Source organism: Bubalus bubalis, chromosome 6 (assembly GCF_019923935.1).
Source record: "Bubalus bubalis isolate 160015118507 breed Murrah chromosome 6, NDDB_SH_1, whole genome shotgun sequence".
Classification (NCBI taxonomy): Eukaryota; Metazoa; Chordata; class Mammalia; order Artiodactyla; family Bovidae; genus Bubalus; species Bubalus bubalis.
In genome coordinates, this window is record NC_059162.1 from 22604437 (window position 1) to 22620799 (window position 16363).

The following is a 16363-nucleotide window of genomic DNA, read 5'->3' on the forward strand; positions in this document are numbered from 1 at the left end:
CCTAAAGCAACTAGAAAAAGAAGCACCCCAGGGTTAGTAGGAGGAAAGAAATCATAAAAATTAGGGCAGAAATAAATGCAAAACAAACAAAGGAGACCATAGCCAAAATCAACAAAGCTAAAAGCTGGTTCTTTGAGAAGATAAATAAAATAGACAAACCATTAGCCAGACTCATCAACCAAAAAAAAAAAAAAAAAGAGGGAGAAGAATCAAATCAAAATTAGAAATGAAAATGGAGAATCACAACAGACAACACAGAAACCCAAAAGATCATAAGAGACTACTATCAGCAACTATATGTCAATAAAATGGACAACTTGAAAGAAATGGACAAATTCTTAGAAAAGTGTAACCTTCCAAAACGGAACTAGGAAGAAATAGCAAATCTTAACAGACCCATCACAAGCACAGAAATCAAAACTGTAATCAGAAATCTTCCAACAAACTAAAGCCCAGGACCAGACGGCTTCACAGCTGCATTCTACCAAAAATTTAGAGAAGAGCTAACACCTATCCTACTCAAACGCTTCCAGAAAATTGCAGAGGAAGTTAAACTTCCAAACTCATTCTATGAGGCCACCATCACCCTAATACCAAAACCAGACAAAGATGCCACAAAAAAAGAAAACTACAGGCCAATATCACTGATGAACATAGGTGCAAAAATCCTTAACAAAATTCAAGCAAACAGAATCCAACAACATATTAAAAAGATCATACATCACGACCAAGTGGGCTTTATCCCAGGGATGCAAAGATTCTTCAATATTTGCAAATCAATCAATGTGACACACCACATTAACAAATTGAAAGATAAAAACCACATGATTATCTCAATAGATGAAGAGAAAGCCTTTGAAAAAATTCAGTATCGATTTATGATTTAAAAAAAACCCTTCCAGAAAGCAGGAATAGAAGGAACATATCTCAACATAATGAAAGCCATATATGATAAATCCACAACAAACATTATCCTCAATGGTGAAAAACTGAAAGCATGTTCCCTAAAGTCAGGAACAAGACAAGGGTGCCCACTCTCACCACTACTATTCAACATAGTTTTGGAAGTTTTGGCCACAGCAATCAGAGCAGAAAAAGAATCCAGATTGGAAAAGAAGAAGTAAAACTCTCACTGTCTGCAGATGACATGATCCTCTACCTAGAAAACCCTAAAGACTCCACCAGAAAATTACTAGAGCTAATCACTGAATATAGTAAAGTTGCAGGATATAAAATTAACACAAAGAAATCCCTTGCATTCCTATACACTAACAATGAGAGAAGAGAAAGAGAAATTAAGGAAACAATTCCATTCACCAAGCAACTAAAAGAATAAAATACTTAGGAATATATCTACCTAAAGAAACAAAAGACCTATATATAGAAAACTATAAAACACTGCTGAAAGAAATCAAAGAGGACACAAGTAGATGGAGAAATATACCATGTTCATGGATTGGAAGAATCAATATAGTGAAAATGAGTATACTACCCAAAGCAATCTATAGATTCAATGCAATCCCTATCAAGCTACCAATGGTATTTTTCAGAGAACTAGAACAAATAATTTCAATTTGTATGGAAATGCAAAGAACCTTGAATAGCCAAAGCAATCTTGAGAAAGAAGAATGGAACAGGAGGAATCAACCTGCCTGACTTCAGGCTCTACTACAAAGCCACAGTCATCAAGACAGTATGGTACTGGTACAAAGACAGAAATATAGATCAGTGGAACAAAGTGAAAGCCCAGAGATAAATCCACGCACCTACGGACACCTTATCTTTGACAAAGGAGGCAAGAATATACAGTGGAGAAAAGACAGTCTCTTTAACAAGTGGTGCTGAGGAAGCTGGTCAACCACTTGTAAAAGAATGAAACTAGAACACTTTCTAACACCATACACAAAAATAAACTCAAAATGGATTAAAGATCTAAATGTAAGACCAGAAACTATAAAACTCCTAGAGAAAAACATAGGCAAAACACTCTGACGTAAATCATAGCAAGATCCTCTATGACCCACCTCCCAGAGTAATGGAAATAAAAGCAAAAATAAACAAATGGGACCTAATTAAAATTAAAAGCTTTTGCACAACAAAGGAAACTATAAGCAAGGTGAAAAGACAGCCTTCAGAATGGGAGAAAATAATAGCAAATGAAGAAACTGACAAAGAATTAATCTGAAAAATATACAAACAACTCCTGCAGCTCAATTCCAGAAAATTAAAGTGACCCAATAAAAAAATGGGCCAAAGAACTAAACAGACATTTCTCCAAAGAAGACATACAAATGGCTAATAAACACATGAAAAGATGCTCAACATCACTCGTTATCAGAGAAATGCAAATCAAAACCACAATGAGGTACCATCTCACGCTGGTCAGAATGGCTGCTATCAAAAAATCTACAAACAGTGCTGGAGAGGGTGCGGAGAAAAAGGAACTCTCTTACATTGTTGGTGGGAATGCAAACTAGTACAGCCACTATGGAGAACAGTGTGGAGATTCCTTAAAAAACTGGAAATAGAACTGCCATACAATCCAGAAACCCCATTGCTGGGCACACACACCAAGGAAACCAGAATTGAAAGAGACATGTGTACCCCAGTGTTCATCATAGTACCGTTTAAAATAGCCAGGACATGGAAGCAACCTAGATGTCCATCAGCAGACGAATGGATAAGAAAGTTGTGGTACACATACAGAATGGAATATTACTCAGCGATTAAAAAGAATGCACTGGAATCAGTTCTGATGAGGTGGATGAAACTGGAGCCTAATATACAGAGCAAAGTAAGTCAGAAAGAAAAACACCAATACAGTATATTAATGTATATATATAGAATTTAGAAAGATGGTAACAGTGACCCTATATGCAAGACAGCAAAAGAGACACAGATGTAAAGAACAGACTTTTGGACTCTGTGAGAGAAGGTGAGGGTGGGATAATCTGAGAGAATAGCATTGAAACATTATATTATCATATGTGAAATAGATCGCCAGTCTAGGTACAGTGCATGAGACAGAGTGCTCACTGCTGGTGCACTGGGATGACCCTGAGGGATGGGATGGGGAGGGAGTTGGGAGGGAGGGTCAGGATGGGGAACACATGTACACCCATGGCTGATTCATGTGAATGTATGGCAAAAACCACCACAATACTGTAAAGTAATTAGCCTCCAATTAAATTAAAAAAGAAAAAGTTCAGGAATCATGAACTTAGTCTTCAACTAAATTGGTCTTCAACACAGATTCTAAATTGTTGATGGGTGAAGAAGCCAGGGAGGAAGTCAAATAGAACAGTACAACGCAGATGCTAACATCACTGCTTTCCTTAGAAGGTCATGGCCCCAGCTCTGAGACCCCCTAGTAGCCAAGGTTCCCTGAATCAAGAGCCCAGGCCTGAGGCTTCTCTAGGTATTAAGGGCCTCAAAGCAGCAGAAACCAGGCTGGTTGAGGACAGCCAGCCAAGACTGAGACTTCATGTACAAAAATGTGAAAAGTCACAGCTTCTATGGTATCTCCTCCTACAATTCCTTCTCTGGTGGTTCTCATCTCTCTGTCCTCCCCAATCTGACATTTGCTGTCAGTTTTGTGCCACTTCCACAATTCCCTTGTTTTTAATTCTTTTAAATTTGTTTGTGTCAAGTCTTAGTTGCGGCACATGGGATCTTCCATCTTCGTTGTGGCATACAAACTCTTAGTTGTAGCATGTGGAACCTGGTTCTCTGACAGGGATTGAACCTGGGCCCCCTGCAGTGGGAGCACAGAGTCTTAGCCAGTGGACCACTAGGGTAGTCCCCACAATCCCTTCATTTATTGAAGCTGAACTGAATTTAATGGAAGGGGGAAAGGTGATCCTTGGTTTCTCTGAAGCCACTTGTGTTCCTCTGGATCTGAATGTTGAACTGTATGAACAGAAGGCAGGAGGGACATTGGTTGTCTGGATCAGCAATCTCTCTTCTCAGTCTTTCCCCTAGAGACCTGTCTTTCCAAGGCATGAACTGACTGAAGGCATTTCCTTCCCCCAGAACCAACCTGTTCTATTTCCCTTCCTTTCTCCTTAATGCACTTACCTTTCTCACCATAAAGAAATCAGTCTGAGAGGAAGAAAACTAGATTGAGGGGAAAGCAAGCTAAGAAACCTTTAGAGAGAGAAAAGGTATTTATTATTATACAAATAGCTATGCATACTGGGGCACTGGCAAACTGCCAAAGGATTTTCCCAAATAACTTCTGCATCGCTGTATTACAGGTATTACACATCAGTAACACATTCAGGGGAACAAAATTAGAATTCAGAAAACAGAGCCTCTCAGAGGCCCACCAGATCCTGATTCCTTGAATACTCTATTACAGTGGCTTTGACCAACTAGCTTTTTTTTTTTTCCAGCTTTTTCAGCTGGTTGCTGAAGGCTGGATCTGATGCTGAGCTGATTGTTAAGATACTAGCTGTCCTGAGGATGAAGATGAGGCCTGTAGATGAAGGATGGCAGCCTTGCTCCTAGGAAAATAGTAGCTGAATAGGGCGGTCAAGGAATATTTTTCATCACTTTAAAATCGACTCTACTAAAACTACTAGTTCTTTAGTAATTACTGAAATAATCACTCCAGAGGCATATGCCTTAATTTCCTTTTACCATGTAATAAATCTTTTCAGTATTGTTAGTACTTATTACTGTAGAATTATGATGATATACTAAAACTCTTCTGATACTGTCTGAATTGTGCAAATGTATAAAACCTAACTTCTCTGCTAAGTTTTTATAGTGATTTAAATAAACCTCCACCAAGTGAATTAATTTCAGTAATTATCTAAGTAAAAGGAGGAAGTTTCTGTATAATTATAGCACTTGGTAAATTCAGCTTCTTCTAATAATTCTGGACCCAATATTGTGGTTCAAACAATGCTAACTTACAGCAAGCAGATCACTGGAAGAAAATACTAGTCTAGCAAAACTAGATTATGTCCTCATGGTCAAAATGAATTTCACACTGCTTAAGAATACACTGAATTGGTTCAGAAATAAAATAGGTCACTTTTTTGCTTACTTATTTTAGTGAACAGAGTGAAGTTCTTAGAACTAGGCCTTGATCTATGGGCCTGAAGGACCTCCAGAGAAGTGATGTGAAACAGATTCAACATGAGAGCAAATGGCAATTGTTCAATTAATTCCCCTCTTCATGTATCTTTTAGCTGTTGGCATGTACAAATGCTGGGGAGTGTTTATCTCCTTGGATATATACACAGTAAGAAAATGCTTCTTAGTTTTTTCTCATTGAAGTGGGGGTAGAGTGAAAAACATGGCAGAAGAGGACTTGGCCTTGGATTAAAAAATGACACCAGAAAAATGCAAGACATTGTCCCCTTCTGAGCTGAAAGTGTATACCATTAGGATAATAAAAGGATACATGTAAGTTGGGATGCCTCTTGAGGCCAGGTGTTTCCGAATAAGTCGCTCAGTACCATACCAGTTAAAACCTTTCGTGGCATGTCCAATGCGTGGAAGATGGACACTTGCTGTTAAAAAAAAAAGTTCATGATGTCTTCATTCATCAAATTGAGTAATGTGTATAAGATATACATAGATGATAATGTATTCTAAGTCACTTTGTTGTTTCCAATGAACAAAATGTATATAATCTTGGTGAGTGCCACTCAAAGCATATGATTATTATATGAGGAGTGACTGTAACATGGGAAAACTAATTCTATAGAACATGAGGACCTACATACAGGCTATGGTAATAAGTAGGTACAATGGGAATAGAATATGATTGATGATTGAGATGTAATTTAAAAAGCAAAGATTCTTTAACAAGTCCATCAGTTTGACAAACTCTAAGACATGCTGGGTTTGGAAATAAAATTAAACTCAGGTCTTTTGGCAGAGAATTGTCTGCTAATGCAGACTGTGACTCTCCGAGAGGGGACAGGATAAAAAGCGTTTCTCAACAGCATGTGACCAGTTTACCTCATCTCTGGTCCTCTGCTTCCTCGTCTGTAAAATCATGATACAAATACCCAGAGGATGCAGGTGGTTCAGAGACAAAGGATACAGAAGTGATCAAGAAAGGAAAAGGGCTTTGAGAATACAAGATGAGGAGAGTGTTACTTGTGTGGCCTCTCATACTGGGGCTTCCCTTCACCACATATACTGAATGGAATCTTGGCATTTCTCACCCCTTTAAAAATCACATCCTACACTTGGAAACAGAAATTCATCTATTCCTGAGCAAGTGGAAGGACTTACCTTTCCTTTTCTTTGCTGCTAAAAATATCTTCTTTAGGGCCTCTTCTAGGGCTGCCATCTTAATGCCAGACAGGACATTGGCGCGATCTCGGTGCTGGGCCACAATCAAGGCCAGCTAGGAGGAACAATCCATTTACTGAGTGGGAGCAGGGGCAGTTTCCGGAGGAGGTGATGGGAGTCAAAGTTTAGCTCCAATAAATTGATGTGGTTTTTTCACTTACCAAATCTTGTCCTTCGTTTCTTGACTCTTTATCGTCAATAGGAAATAAAAGGACACCTCCCAAACTCAAATCTGAGGTAAAACAAGAAGAAGCAACAGAAAGAACATAAAGTTCACTACAGAATGAGACCCCTGAGGAAGGGCTACTCTGAATTGTCCCTGTGCTGTGCCTTTTCCAAAGCTACTCAGGTATAGGTAACAGTGGTGCCCTGTCTTGTTCCTGATATTAGAGGAAAAGTTTTCAGTTATGTGGAATATAATGCATGCTGTGGGCTTGTTGTATACAGCTTTTGGCTCAGTGGTAAAAGAATCTGCCTGCAATGCAGAAGATGCACAGGAGACTGGGGTTTGAACCCTGGGTCAGGAAGATCCCCTAGAGAAGGAAATGGCAACCCACTCCAGTATTCTTGCCTGGAGAATCTCATGGAAGAGGAGCCTGGTGGGCCCCAGGACATGACTTAGCAACTGAACAATGAAACAAAAAACATACTGAGGTATGTTCCTTCCATAACCAATCTGCAGAGGGTATGTCATCATGAATTTGTACTGTCAGATGCTGTCTCTACATCTATTGAAAGGATCACTTTTATCTTTCATTCTATTAATGTGATATATAACATTTATTGATTTGTGTATGTTGAACTATCCCTACATCCCTGGGATAATTCCTACTTGGTCATGTGGGTAATCCTTTTAATAAGTAACTGAATTAGGTCTGCTAATATTTTGTTGAGAATTTTTGCATTGAAGTTATGAAAGATATTGGTCTATAGTTTTGTTTTCTTGTAGTGTCATCTGGCTTTGATACCAGGGTGAAACTGGCCTCATAGAATGAGTTTGGAAAAGTTCCCTCCTCTTCAGTTTTTTGGAAGAGTTTGAGAAGGACTGGCCTTAATTCTTCTTGAAATGTTTGGTAGAATCTGCCAGTGAAGCCATCTGGTCCTAAAGTTTCCTGTGTTGGGAAGTTTTTAATTACTGAGTCAATCTCTTTGCTCATCACTGGTCTGTTCAGATTCTCTAGTTCTTACTGGCTCAGTCTTGACAGTTTGCAGATTCTATAAACTTATCCACTTCTTCCAGGTTATCTAGTTTGTTGGTGTACAATTATCCATAATACTCTCTTATGATTCTATGTATTTCTGTAGGGTCAGTTATAATTTCTTTTCTGGTTTTATTTGGGTCTTCTCTTTTTTATTCTCACTAAAGATTTATCAATTTTGTCTATCTTTTTGAAAACCTCTTAGTTCCATTAATCTTTTCTATTGTTTTTTCTGTCTCTACTTCATTTATTTCTCCTCTGAACTTGATTTCCTTCCTTCTGCTGGCTTTGGGCTTAATTTGTTCCTCTTTTCTATTTCCTTGAGGGCTATGATCTTTCTAATTTCTTAATCCTGGCATTTATTGCTGTAAGACTCCCTCTTAGAACTGTTTTTGCAGGGCCCCATAGGTTTTGGGATGTTGTGTTTCCATATCTTTTTTTTGAGATATTCTTTGCTTTCCCTTTCGGTTTATTCTTTGACCCACTGTTCAGGAGTATACTGTTTGGTTTCCACATCTTACAGATTTTCCAGTTTTCCTCATTTTATTTCTAGTTTCACACCACTGTGAGCAGAAAAGATAACTTAGTATGATTTCAATTATCTTATTTTGCTAAGACCTGTTTTTTGCCCTATCGTACGATCTATTCTTGAAAATGTTCCATGTGTATTTAGAAGAATTTATATTCTGCTGTTGTTGGATAGAATGTCCTATAGATACTTATTAGGTCCATTTGGTCTACTGTTTGGTTCAAGCCATCATTTCCTTGTTCGTTTTCTGTCTGGATGATTTATGTATTGCTGACAGTGGGGTACTGAAGTCCCCTATTACTATTGTATTGTCTACTTCTCCCCTCACATGTAGTAATATTTGCTTAATATATTTAGGTGCACCGATGTTGGGTGCACATATATTTACACTTGTTACAACTCCTTGATGAACTGATCCCTTTATCGTTATATAGTGACCTTCTTTGTCTCATTACCATTTTTGGCTTCGAGTCTATTTCATGCAATACAAATATAACTACTTCTGCTTTCTTTTGGTTTCTGCTTGCATGGAATATGTTTTTCTATCCCTTCACTTTGAGATATATAATTGGGTCTTGTTTTTTATCCATCTAGACACTCTGTGCCTTTTGACTGATGAATTCAATCAACTTACATTTAAAGTAATTTTATATAAGGACTTACTTGGAATAAGGACTTACTTGCCACTGTGTGCATTCCAGTTGTTTTGTAATTCCACTGTTTCTTTTTCCCTCTGTTTCTGCCTACCTTTGTAAACTGATTATTTTCTACAGTGCTATGCTCTGGTTCCCTTTTGTCTTTTGTGGATCTGATCTAGGTTTGTACTTTGTGGTTACTATGGGGCTTTACATGAAACAGTTTATAGATAGAATAGTGTATTTTAGGAGGACAGCAACTTATATCCAATTGCCTATAAAAGCTCCACCCTTTCACTCCTCCCTTTTATATCATGCATGTCACAATTTACCTCTTTGTATGTTGTGTATTCGTTAGCAATTTATAGTCGCTGTAGTTACTTTCACTATTTTCCTTTATGCTTTATATTATAGTTGAGTGGGTCACACACCATCTTAACACCAAGTTGGTTTTCTAAACCTTACTGTACATATTTTACCTTTACTAGTGTGTTGAATACTTTAACATGTGCTCATATGACTGATTAATGCCTTTTCATTTTGGCTTGAAGAACTCCTTTCAGCGTTTCTTGCAAGGTAAGTCTAATGGTGGTGAACTACCTCAGCTTTTGTTTGCTGGGAAAGCCTTTATTTCTCCTTCATAGCTGACTTTGCTGTAGAAAGTATTCTTGGTTGGCAATTTTGATCTTTCAACACTTCAAATATGTTATTCTACTCTCAGGACCTGTTTCTGCTAAGAAATGTGCTGATAATCAAATAGGGGTTCCTTTGTACATTATATTCTTTTTTTCCCTAGCTTCTTTTAAGATTTTTTATCATTGAAAGTCTTGGAGAAGGTCTTTTAGCATTGCGATAACAGGGTGACCTATTAGCTTCATGGACATGTATGTTTTGTCTTTCCCTAGGTTGGGAAAGTTCTCAGCTACTATTTCTTAAACTCGTTTTCCCCTTCTCCTTCTAGAAGCCTAATTATTCTGATTTGTGTTTTCTTGATTCAGTCTCATAGCTTACACAGGCTTACTTCACTCTTTAAATTTGTTATTTCAAAATTCCTATCTCCCACAAGTCACTTATTCTTTCTTCCACATGGTTTCCCCTGCTACACATGCATGCTCAGTCATGTCTGACTCTGTGACCCCATGGACTTTAGCCCACCAGGCTCCTCTGTCCATGGGATTTTCCAGGCAAGAATATTAGAATGGATTGCCGTTTCCTACTCCAGAGAATCTTCCCAACCCAGGGATTGAACCCACATCTCTTGCATCTTCTGCACTAGCAGGTGGATTCTTTACCACTGCACTACCCAAGAAGCCTACCTTGTTCTCTACTGCATTCTTCATCTCATCCACTGACTTCTGCAGCTCTACAATTTGTTTGGGTTTTTAAAATTTCAATCTCTTTGAAAAGAAGTCACTATGTTAACATATTTTATTCCTGATTTTATTGAGTTGCCTTTCTGAGTCTTTTTGTAATTCACTGAGTTTCTTCATAACTGCTATTCTGAATTCTTTGTCAGTTAGATCACAATATTCTGTGCCTTTGAGCATGGCTGCTGGAGAACTGTCATCTTCTTTCTGTGATGCCATATTTCCTGATTTCATATTCCTGGTACTTATGCACTGGTGCTTTTGCATTTGAAGTAGCAGATATCTCCTTAACTCAGTGCTCATTACCTTCAGCAGCAGACAGGGTATTACGTTATATAGTACTGGTATTATCTCAGTTTTTCCTGTACGTTTATGCTCCACTCTTCTTGCTCTGTCTTGTGGCCAAATTTTTAAGCTTTTGTGTATTCTCTGATTTTTACAATTCATCAGGCTGGCTGGGTACCCTTTTTCCCAGAAGGTGGAGCTATAGCTCAAGTCTGTGGCTTCTTCCTTGCCTGCCAACATGACCTGTTTTGAGTAGGATTCTGGTCTACCAGAGTTCACTTTCATGGATACACCAGGGAGCCTGCACAGGGAGCCGGCAGCAGAGCTGAGGGAAAGTGTGGGTTTAACACTTAGTGTGTTGGGACTGCCACACACCTGCAGGGAAATTTTCAGTTACTTGTGCATGAACTTTCTACTGAGCACGTGCCTTTGACACCATTTGAAATTCGTATCTGCCTCTTTCCCAATACCCTTCCTCCACCCAGGTTGGGGAGCTACCACCTTAGTACTCCAGATGCTGGCAGAGAGAAACAGGTTTTTCCAGCTGCATTCCACCTGGTGATGGTAGCTGCCAGAAAAATCAGCCCTTCGCAGTGTCTTCCTTGGTGGGCCAGGGTTGGGGTTGGGAAAGCTTCCCTTACCACCTATGCTGCAAACAAACTCGTATTTTTCTCTTTTCTCCAATGTGCCAGATCTCCCTTCAGGAAGGATGGACTTAGGCAAGTTCCATGTGTGAGTACCTGCAAGGGCAACACTCACCTGTTTTTTGCCCTACTGCAGTGAGAGGGGTCTAGGCAGTTTCACACTCTGCTGGTTCTTGCCTGTATGGAGATTTATCTGTGTCTTACCAGTTACAGTGGTGGGTGAGACTCCTCTTGGGTCTTCTAAAAGACCCACCAAGGCACTTTTGTTCAGGTGGGGATGTCTAATCCATGGGGTAAAAAAGAGGGATTAAAAAGAGGAATGTCTTTCGGTAGCATGTCACCCCCTTCACTCTTGAATTTTTATGCTTTTCTACTTCAGTGCTCCTCAAACACTGCCTACGAAGTATTCCTGCAGGCACTGGAGAGTGAATGAAAAACCCAGAAGTATCTGGGCTGGGACGGGGTGGGTCACTATGAACTAAAAATTCCTTTAGAAGAGTCTGATGTTTGTTTTAAATTATTCAAATACTGTATTCTACTATACATATTTGTATTTGTATATTTTCCTATCTCATCCAAATCAAATTCTCTAGAGAAATGTTTTAATTCTAGGCCTCGCATATTTCAGTTTGAACCTTTTGTCCTCTCAATCCATCCTGCATATCCCAATCTTTTTAAGTCATTCTAAAATACTGGGCTGGCCAAAAAGTTTGTTCAGGTTTTTCCATATGATGGTATAGAAAAACCTGAACAAACTTTTTGGCCAACCCAGTATTTGCTCTGCTATGTCATTCTTCTACCCAAATCTCCCATGTCTAGACATTGGATAACGTCCTGCCTTAGAATGCCATCTCCCTGGACAAATCATAAGTCATGTGCAGTCTTCTATAATGTGGCCCAAACCTCTCTTCTTTAAAACCTAACTTTATTCCTCAGCCTAAACTTTCTACTCCAGTCTGTCTGGCCTACACATCATTCCCCTACAACATTCACTGTGTAACTACCTGGGTCATTCAATACCCCATACTGGGACTGGTGGGGTTACAGGAGATACCAAGAAGAATAAGATATGGCTATGGACTCTCCTACCCTTTCTCTCCACCTATTTAATCTCAACCCATCCTTCCAGGCCCAAGATAACTTTCATGACTTCCTTCAAGCTCACATTTCATCTACCCTGCTCTACCCTATTCCAGTTCTCCTTCAGAAAAGAGTGCACACTCCCATCTCTGTTTCCTTACTGACCATTTACACCTTACTCTGTGCCACCAGGTTTTACTTTTCACACTTTCTTCAAAATGCTCCAGGGTGATGTGACTGCCCTTGGGGGGGCAAATCCAGTGGGCTTTTCCCAGTGCTCATCCTCACTTCAGTGTCTGACACTGCAGACCACTTCTTGACAGTTCTCCTCCCTTGTACCCCAAAACACTACACTGTCAAGGTTCTCTTATTTTTCTGACAATTCCTTCTTCCTTCTCCTAAATGGAGGTGTGTTCTCTGCCCTCCCATTTCTCCATCCTCTCTCCTTCAGGGTTTTAAACAAGGATCCAAATGGAGACTCCTCAGTCTGTATCTCTAGCTCCAGCCTCCCCTGAATTCTCTCCTTTTCAAACTGCCCAGTCAGTATCTAGATTGAGTTAATCATGGCAACACATATTAAACCCTGTAATGTGTTTTAGTAGAAAGATTATTCACTCTAAGTCCTTGCATCCCTTTCTACATTAGAGAAGTGAGCAGAAAAACCAATCTCCAAGAAATCTGAAGAGCTCTTCTCTATTGGACAAGATCCTTTAACCTCTCAAGTTCCACAGGAAATAATCACAACAATCATTTTACTCCTCTTGCCACTTTGTGACTGCCACACATAAAAGGAGGTGCCTGGCTCCTTCTCTCTGCCGAGGGAACACCATTCAGCCTTCAAGTTTCCCCAGACAGCTCTGCTTCCGTCTCCGGGGAGTGTTACACCCCAGTCTGTGCTAACAACCTCCTTCCTCTCAGCACCCAGCTCCTGTTAGCCCTTCAATGGTATGTCTGATTTCTCTCCCACAGGTGTCTGACATTTAGAGGAGATATTCCCTCAAGAAGATAGAGTGAACTGGGTAAACAATGAAATGAACTTCAAGCCAATACTTCAACATGCATGCAGGGATTGACATTTATCAAAATACTTACACATTCATTATCCTCATTACAGTCCCATGAGGGGGATGGAAAAAGTATTATTTTCAAATTACAAATGAGAAGGCAGGTACAGGGAGGGGGAAGGGATTGCCTTAAAGTCATGTATCAACTAGCTTTAACTAATGGCAGAATTCAGACTCCAACTAGCTCTTCTGACTCCTCATCTAGTGTTTTTTAACACACCTAATGTCCTCTCCCTCTTATTCCATCCTTAACCCTTCTTTCTGCTTTGCTCCTTACCTTTCATTTTTCCAGCCAACTCATATCTTTTTCTTGGCTCAGCAGATCTTGTTTCCAGAGCTGTGAATAAACCACCTCTGCCCCAGCGGCCAGAGTCATCTGATAGGAGAAAGAGAAGATTTTCTTCTATAGGAGGCAAAATCCAGCCCACAATTAAAAAAAAAAAAAAGGTATGCCAAGTATACTTGATTTTTCAAAGGGCAGAAACAACTATCTAACCTCCAAGCATATTACACACTGGACTTGTCAAGTATGTTTAGGTTTTCTGGAATATACCTAGCCATCATAACAGAAAAGCATCAAAAGAATCAGTGTTCTGAAAGAGCAGAAGCTCTGTAGTCCTTCTGTAATTCCTGGAAGATGGCTAAGGAAGGATGTAGAGTAGACGTAAAACCAGAAAGAGTTGAAGCATTGATAATACAACAGCTTACAACTCCCATTTCATAGGTAAGAAAGGGGAAAGGTTAAATGACTTATTCAAGCTGGTATTAACACAGCTGGTTAATACTCTGTATTCAGTCATTCATTCGATCATACTATAAATATTTGTCAGTATTACACATCAAGAACTCTTTTATGCTCTAGGGTTACACCAGTGGGGGGAGAGGAGAAATCTCTGCTCCCATGAAGTTTATTTTCTAGTTCAGTGAAAGTGTGAAAACGGAAGTGTTAGTCACTTAGTCGTGTCCAACTCTTTGCAGTCTCTTGGACTGTAGCCCATCAGAATCCTCTGTCCATGGAATTCTTCAGGCAAGAATACTAGAATAGGTGGCCATTTCCTATTCCAGGGGATCTTCCTGACCCAGGGATTGAACCCAAGTCTCCTGCATTCCAGGCAGATTCTTTACAGTCTGGGCCATTAGGGAAGCCCAGTTCAATGAAACACCACATGATATATTATGTATATATCTGCTTGTTTCATTGTTTGTTCACTCAATGAAACAAACAAGCAAATACATACATAATATGTCACATGGTGATATGTCATCAAGTAAAATAAGGTAAGAAAGTAAATAGAGAAAAACAGGGGTGAGTACGGGGTGTGGGAAGTCAGGGGAGACCTCTCTCTGAGATGTAGACATCTGGACAATGCTTGATGTTGCTAAGTGGGGAAAGAGCATTCTAGAAAGAGGAACTTGCCTGGGGAAAAAAGTGCAAAGGTCATGAAGGAAGAACATGTTTGGAGTTTCGTTTTTTCTCAAACGATTTATTTGGCTTATAGATGTAGCCTCTGTGTACTCTCTTAAAAAGTTTGTGCAGGGAACAAGGCAGATATTATCCCATTACACAGATAAGGGAATTGAGGCCTGGAGAAGTTGGATTTGACTCTTACCTTTCTTCTTTACCTGGTTGAGCACCCTAGTCTCCTGGTTCTAAAGTTCACACTCTTTTTGACCACACAAGGCTGCCCTAAGCCCATTAATCTCCCCTAAGACAGGGCTCTGCCTTGTCTTCCCCAGTTCTTGGCACCTGAAGGATTGAGGCCCCACCACATCTACCTACCTACGCAGTGCACAATGACAGCATCCTCCGCCCCAGCCTGGGGGTGGGTGACGTCTCCGCATACATATCTGATGGAGGTTGAGTCTGGGTCCTCATACTCCAGTTGGGCAGAGCTCTCATCTTCCCCGTCCTCTGGTTCGCTCTCCTCGGAAGGCAGGCAGAAGGACTGGTAATTGTTGGACTCCCACCAGGCCATCCTTCGAGAAACCAGAGGGGAGAGGAATTAACTGGGCCTATCACCATTTCCCTTAAAGCACATCCTGGGCTGTGATTCATAAACGGTGAGTGGCAAGTGGAGATGCAATTAGAAACTCACCCTGTCCTTCTGCCTGTTTGTAAATAAACAAGAAGCCTTACTGATTAGCCTAACTGCCTCCTGACTACACTTCAAAAATGAGTAGCCACCAGATGTCACTGTTTTTAAGAACATGTGACTAAAAGGGACTGTTCAAGTAAACTACTCTTGTCAGACAGCTACAATCAAGTCCTAAAATGTTCTCGCTTCAGCTGAATGCATCTTCTCTGCCTGAGGCACTCAGGACTGTTCTCTTAAGTAGATGGACTGCTAAGGTGAAAGTTTAATCTTTATAAAAGTATTCTATTACCAGTGGGAACTACCAGCATTACAGACACTTTCTGCAGTTTTAAAGTGATGTTTGACTGTGGGCTCACTATGCAGTAGTGATCCCTTTACCAATTGTGACCCTCAGCTTTATTAATAATACCATCAAATAACACACACGTACTTTTTCTTATGTTCTGCTTCTTCCTTCTTCTTCCTCTTCTCCTCTAACAGTCTCTTTCTCTTGGCCACTGCTTCTTGTCTTTTCTTCCTTCTGTCCTCCAGTTCTTCTGGGCTCAGAATCCGCTTCCTTTTGGCGGACCCCTCCACAAGGCCTGGGATGGGAACCTGTAGGAAGAACAAGCTCTATAACCAGGGGAACTGGGGTCTACCTGTTCCTTCATGAGTCTCATTCATCACATTGAGCAATGTGCTCAATATTTCACAGTATTTCACCATGGGTGGTGGGAAGTGCTGGCAAGATACTTCAGTTTACACATCTGATAGGCATGGTAACCAGGATACTATGCTCTAAACTCAACCAAAGCACTGGCATGTCAGTATAGCAATATGTCATTTTGATTAATTTCATTAGGAATAAGGTACTTCAGAAAATAACTTGTTTTTTAATTGGAAGATGCTGTTTTAGGTTTAACTCATTTTAATGGAAATATTCCTTAATGTATTTTATCTTTCAGTCTTAAACACAATATTCCAACATCATGATCACCTTAACAATAACTAGCATTTAATGTATACAGACTAACTGCCAAATGCTATGGACATCACAGACATCGTTTATGATTGCCATCCATCCTTAACGACATAGGTCATGACTGTCAGCAGCAGGGTGTGGTATTTTGATGTAAGACAGTGATCCCTTCAAGAGTGGTTTACTATCAC

At 39.9% G+C, this 16363-nt stretch overlaps 1 protein-coding gene across 7 annotated transcripts in view; it reads right to left on the reverse strand.

The window, feature by feature from the left end:
* Window positions 1-4147: 4147 nt before the first annotated feature.
* CHD1L (chromodomain helicase DNA binding protein 1 like) overlaps window positions 4148-16363 on the reverse strand; it is a 64246-nt gene continuing 52030 nt past the window's right edge. For 5 of the 7 annotated variants that reach the window (XM_044944459.1, XM_025287986.3, XM_044944457.1 and 2 more), the window contains 7 exons: window positions 15645-15808; window positions 14899-15095; window positions 13396-13494; window positions 6477-6547; window positions 6256-6370; window positions 5414-5522; window positions 4148-4520 (listed from right to left, as the gene is read on the reverse strand). In XM_044944459.1, the coding sequence (XP_044800394.1) occupies window positions 4442-4520; window positions 5414-5522; window positions 6256-6370; window positions 6477-6547; window positions 13396-13494; window positions 14899-15095; window positions 15645-15808 (834 nt within the window). In that variant the 3' untranslated portion in view covers window positions 4148-4441. Of the gene's footprint in view, window positions 4521-5413; window positions 5523-6255; window positions 6371-6476; window positions 6548-10508; window positions 11256-13395; window positions 13495-14898; window positions 15096-15644; window positions 15809-16363 lie in introns of those variants that run through there. The other 2 variants (XR_006551698.2, XR_006551697.1) reach the window with 2 other exon arrangements.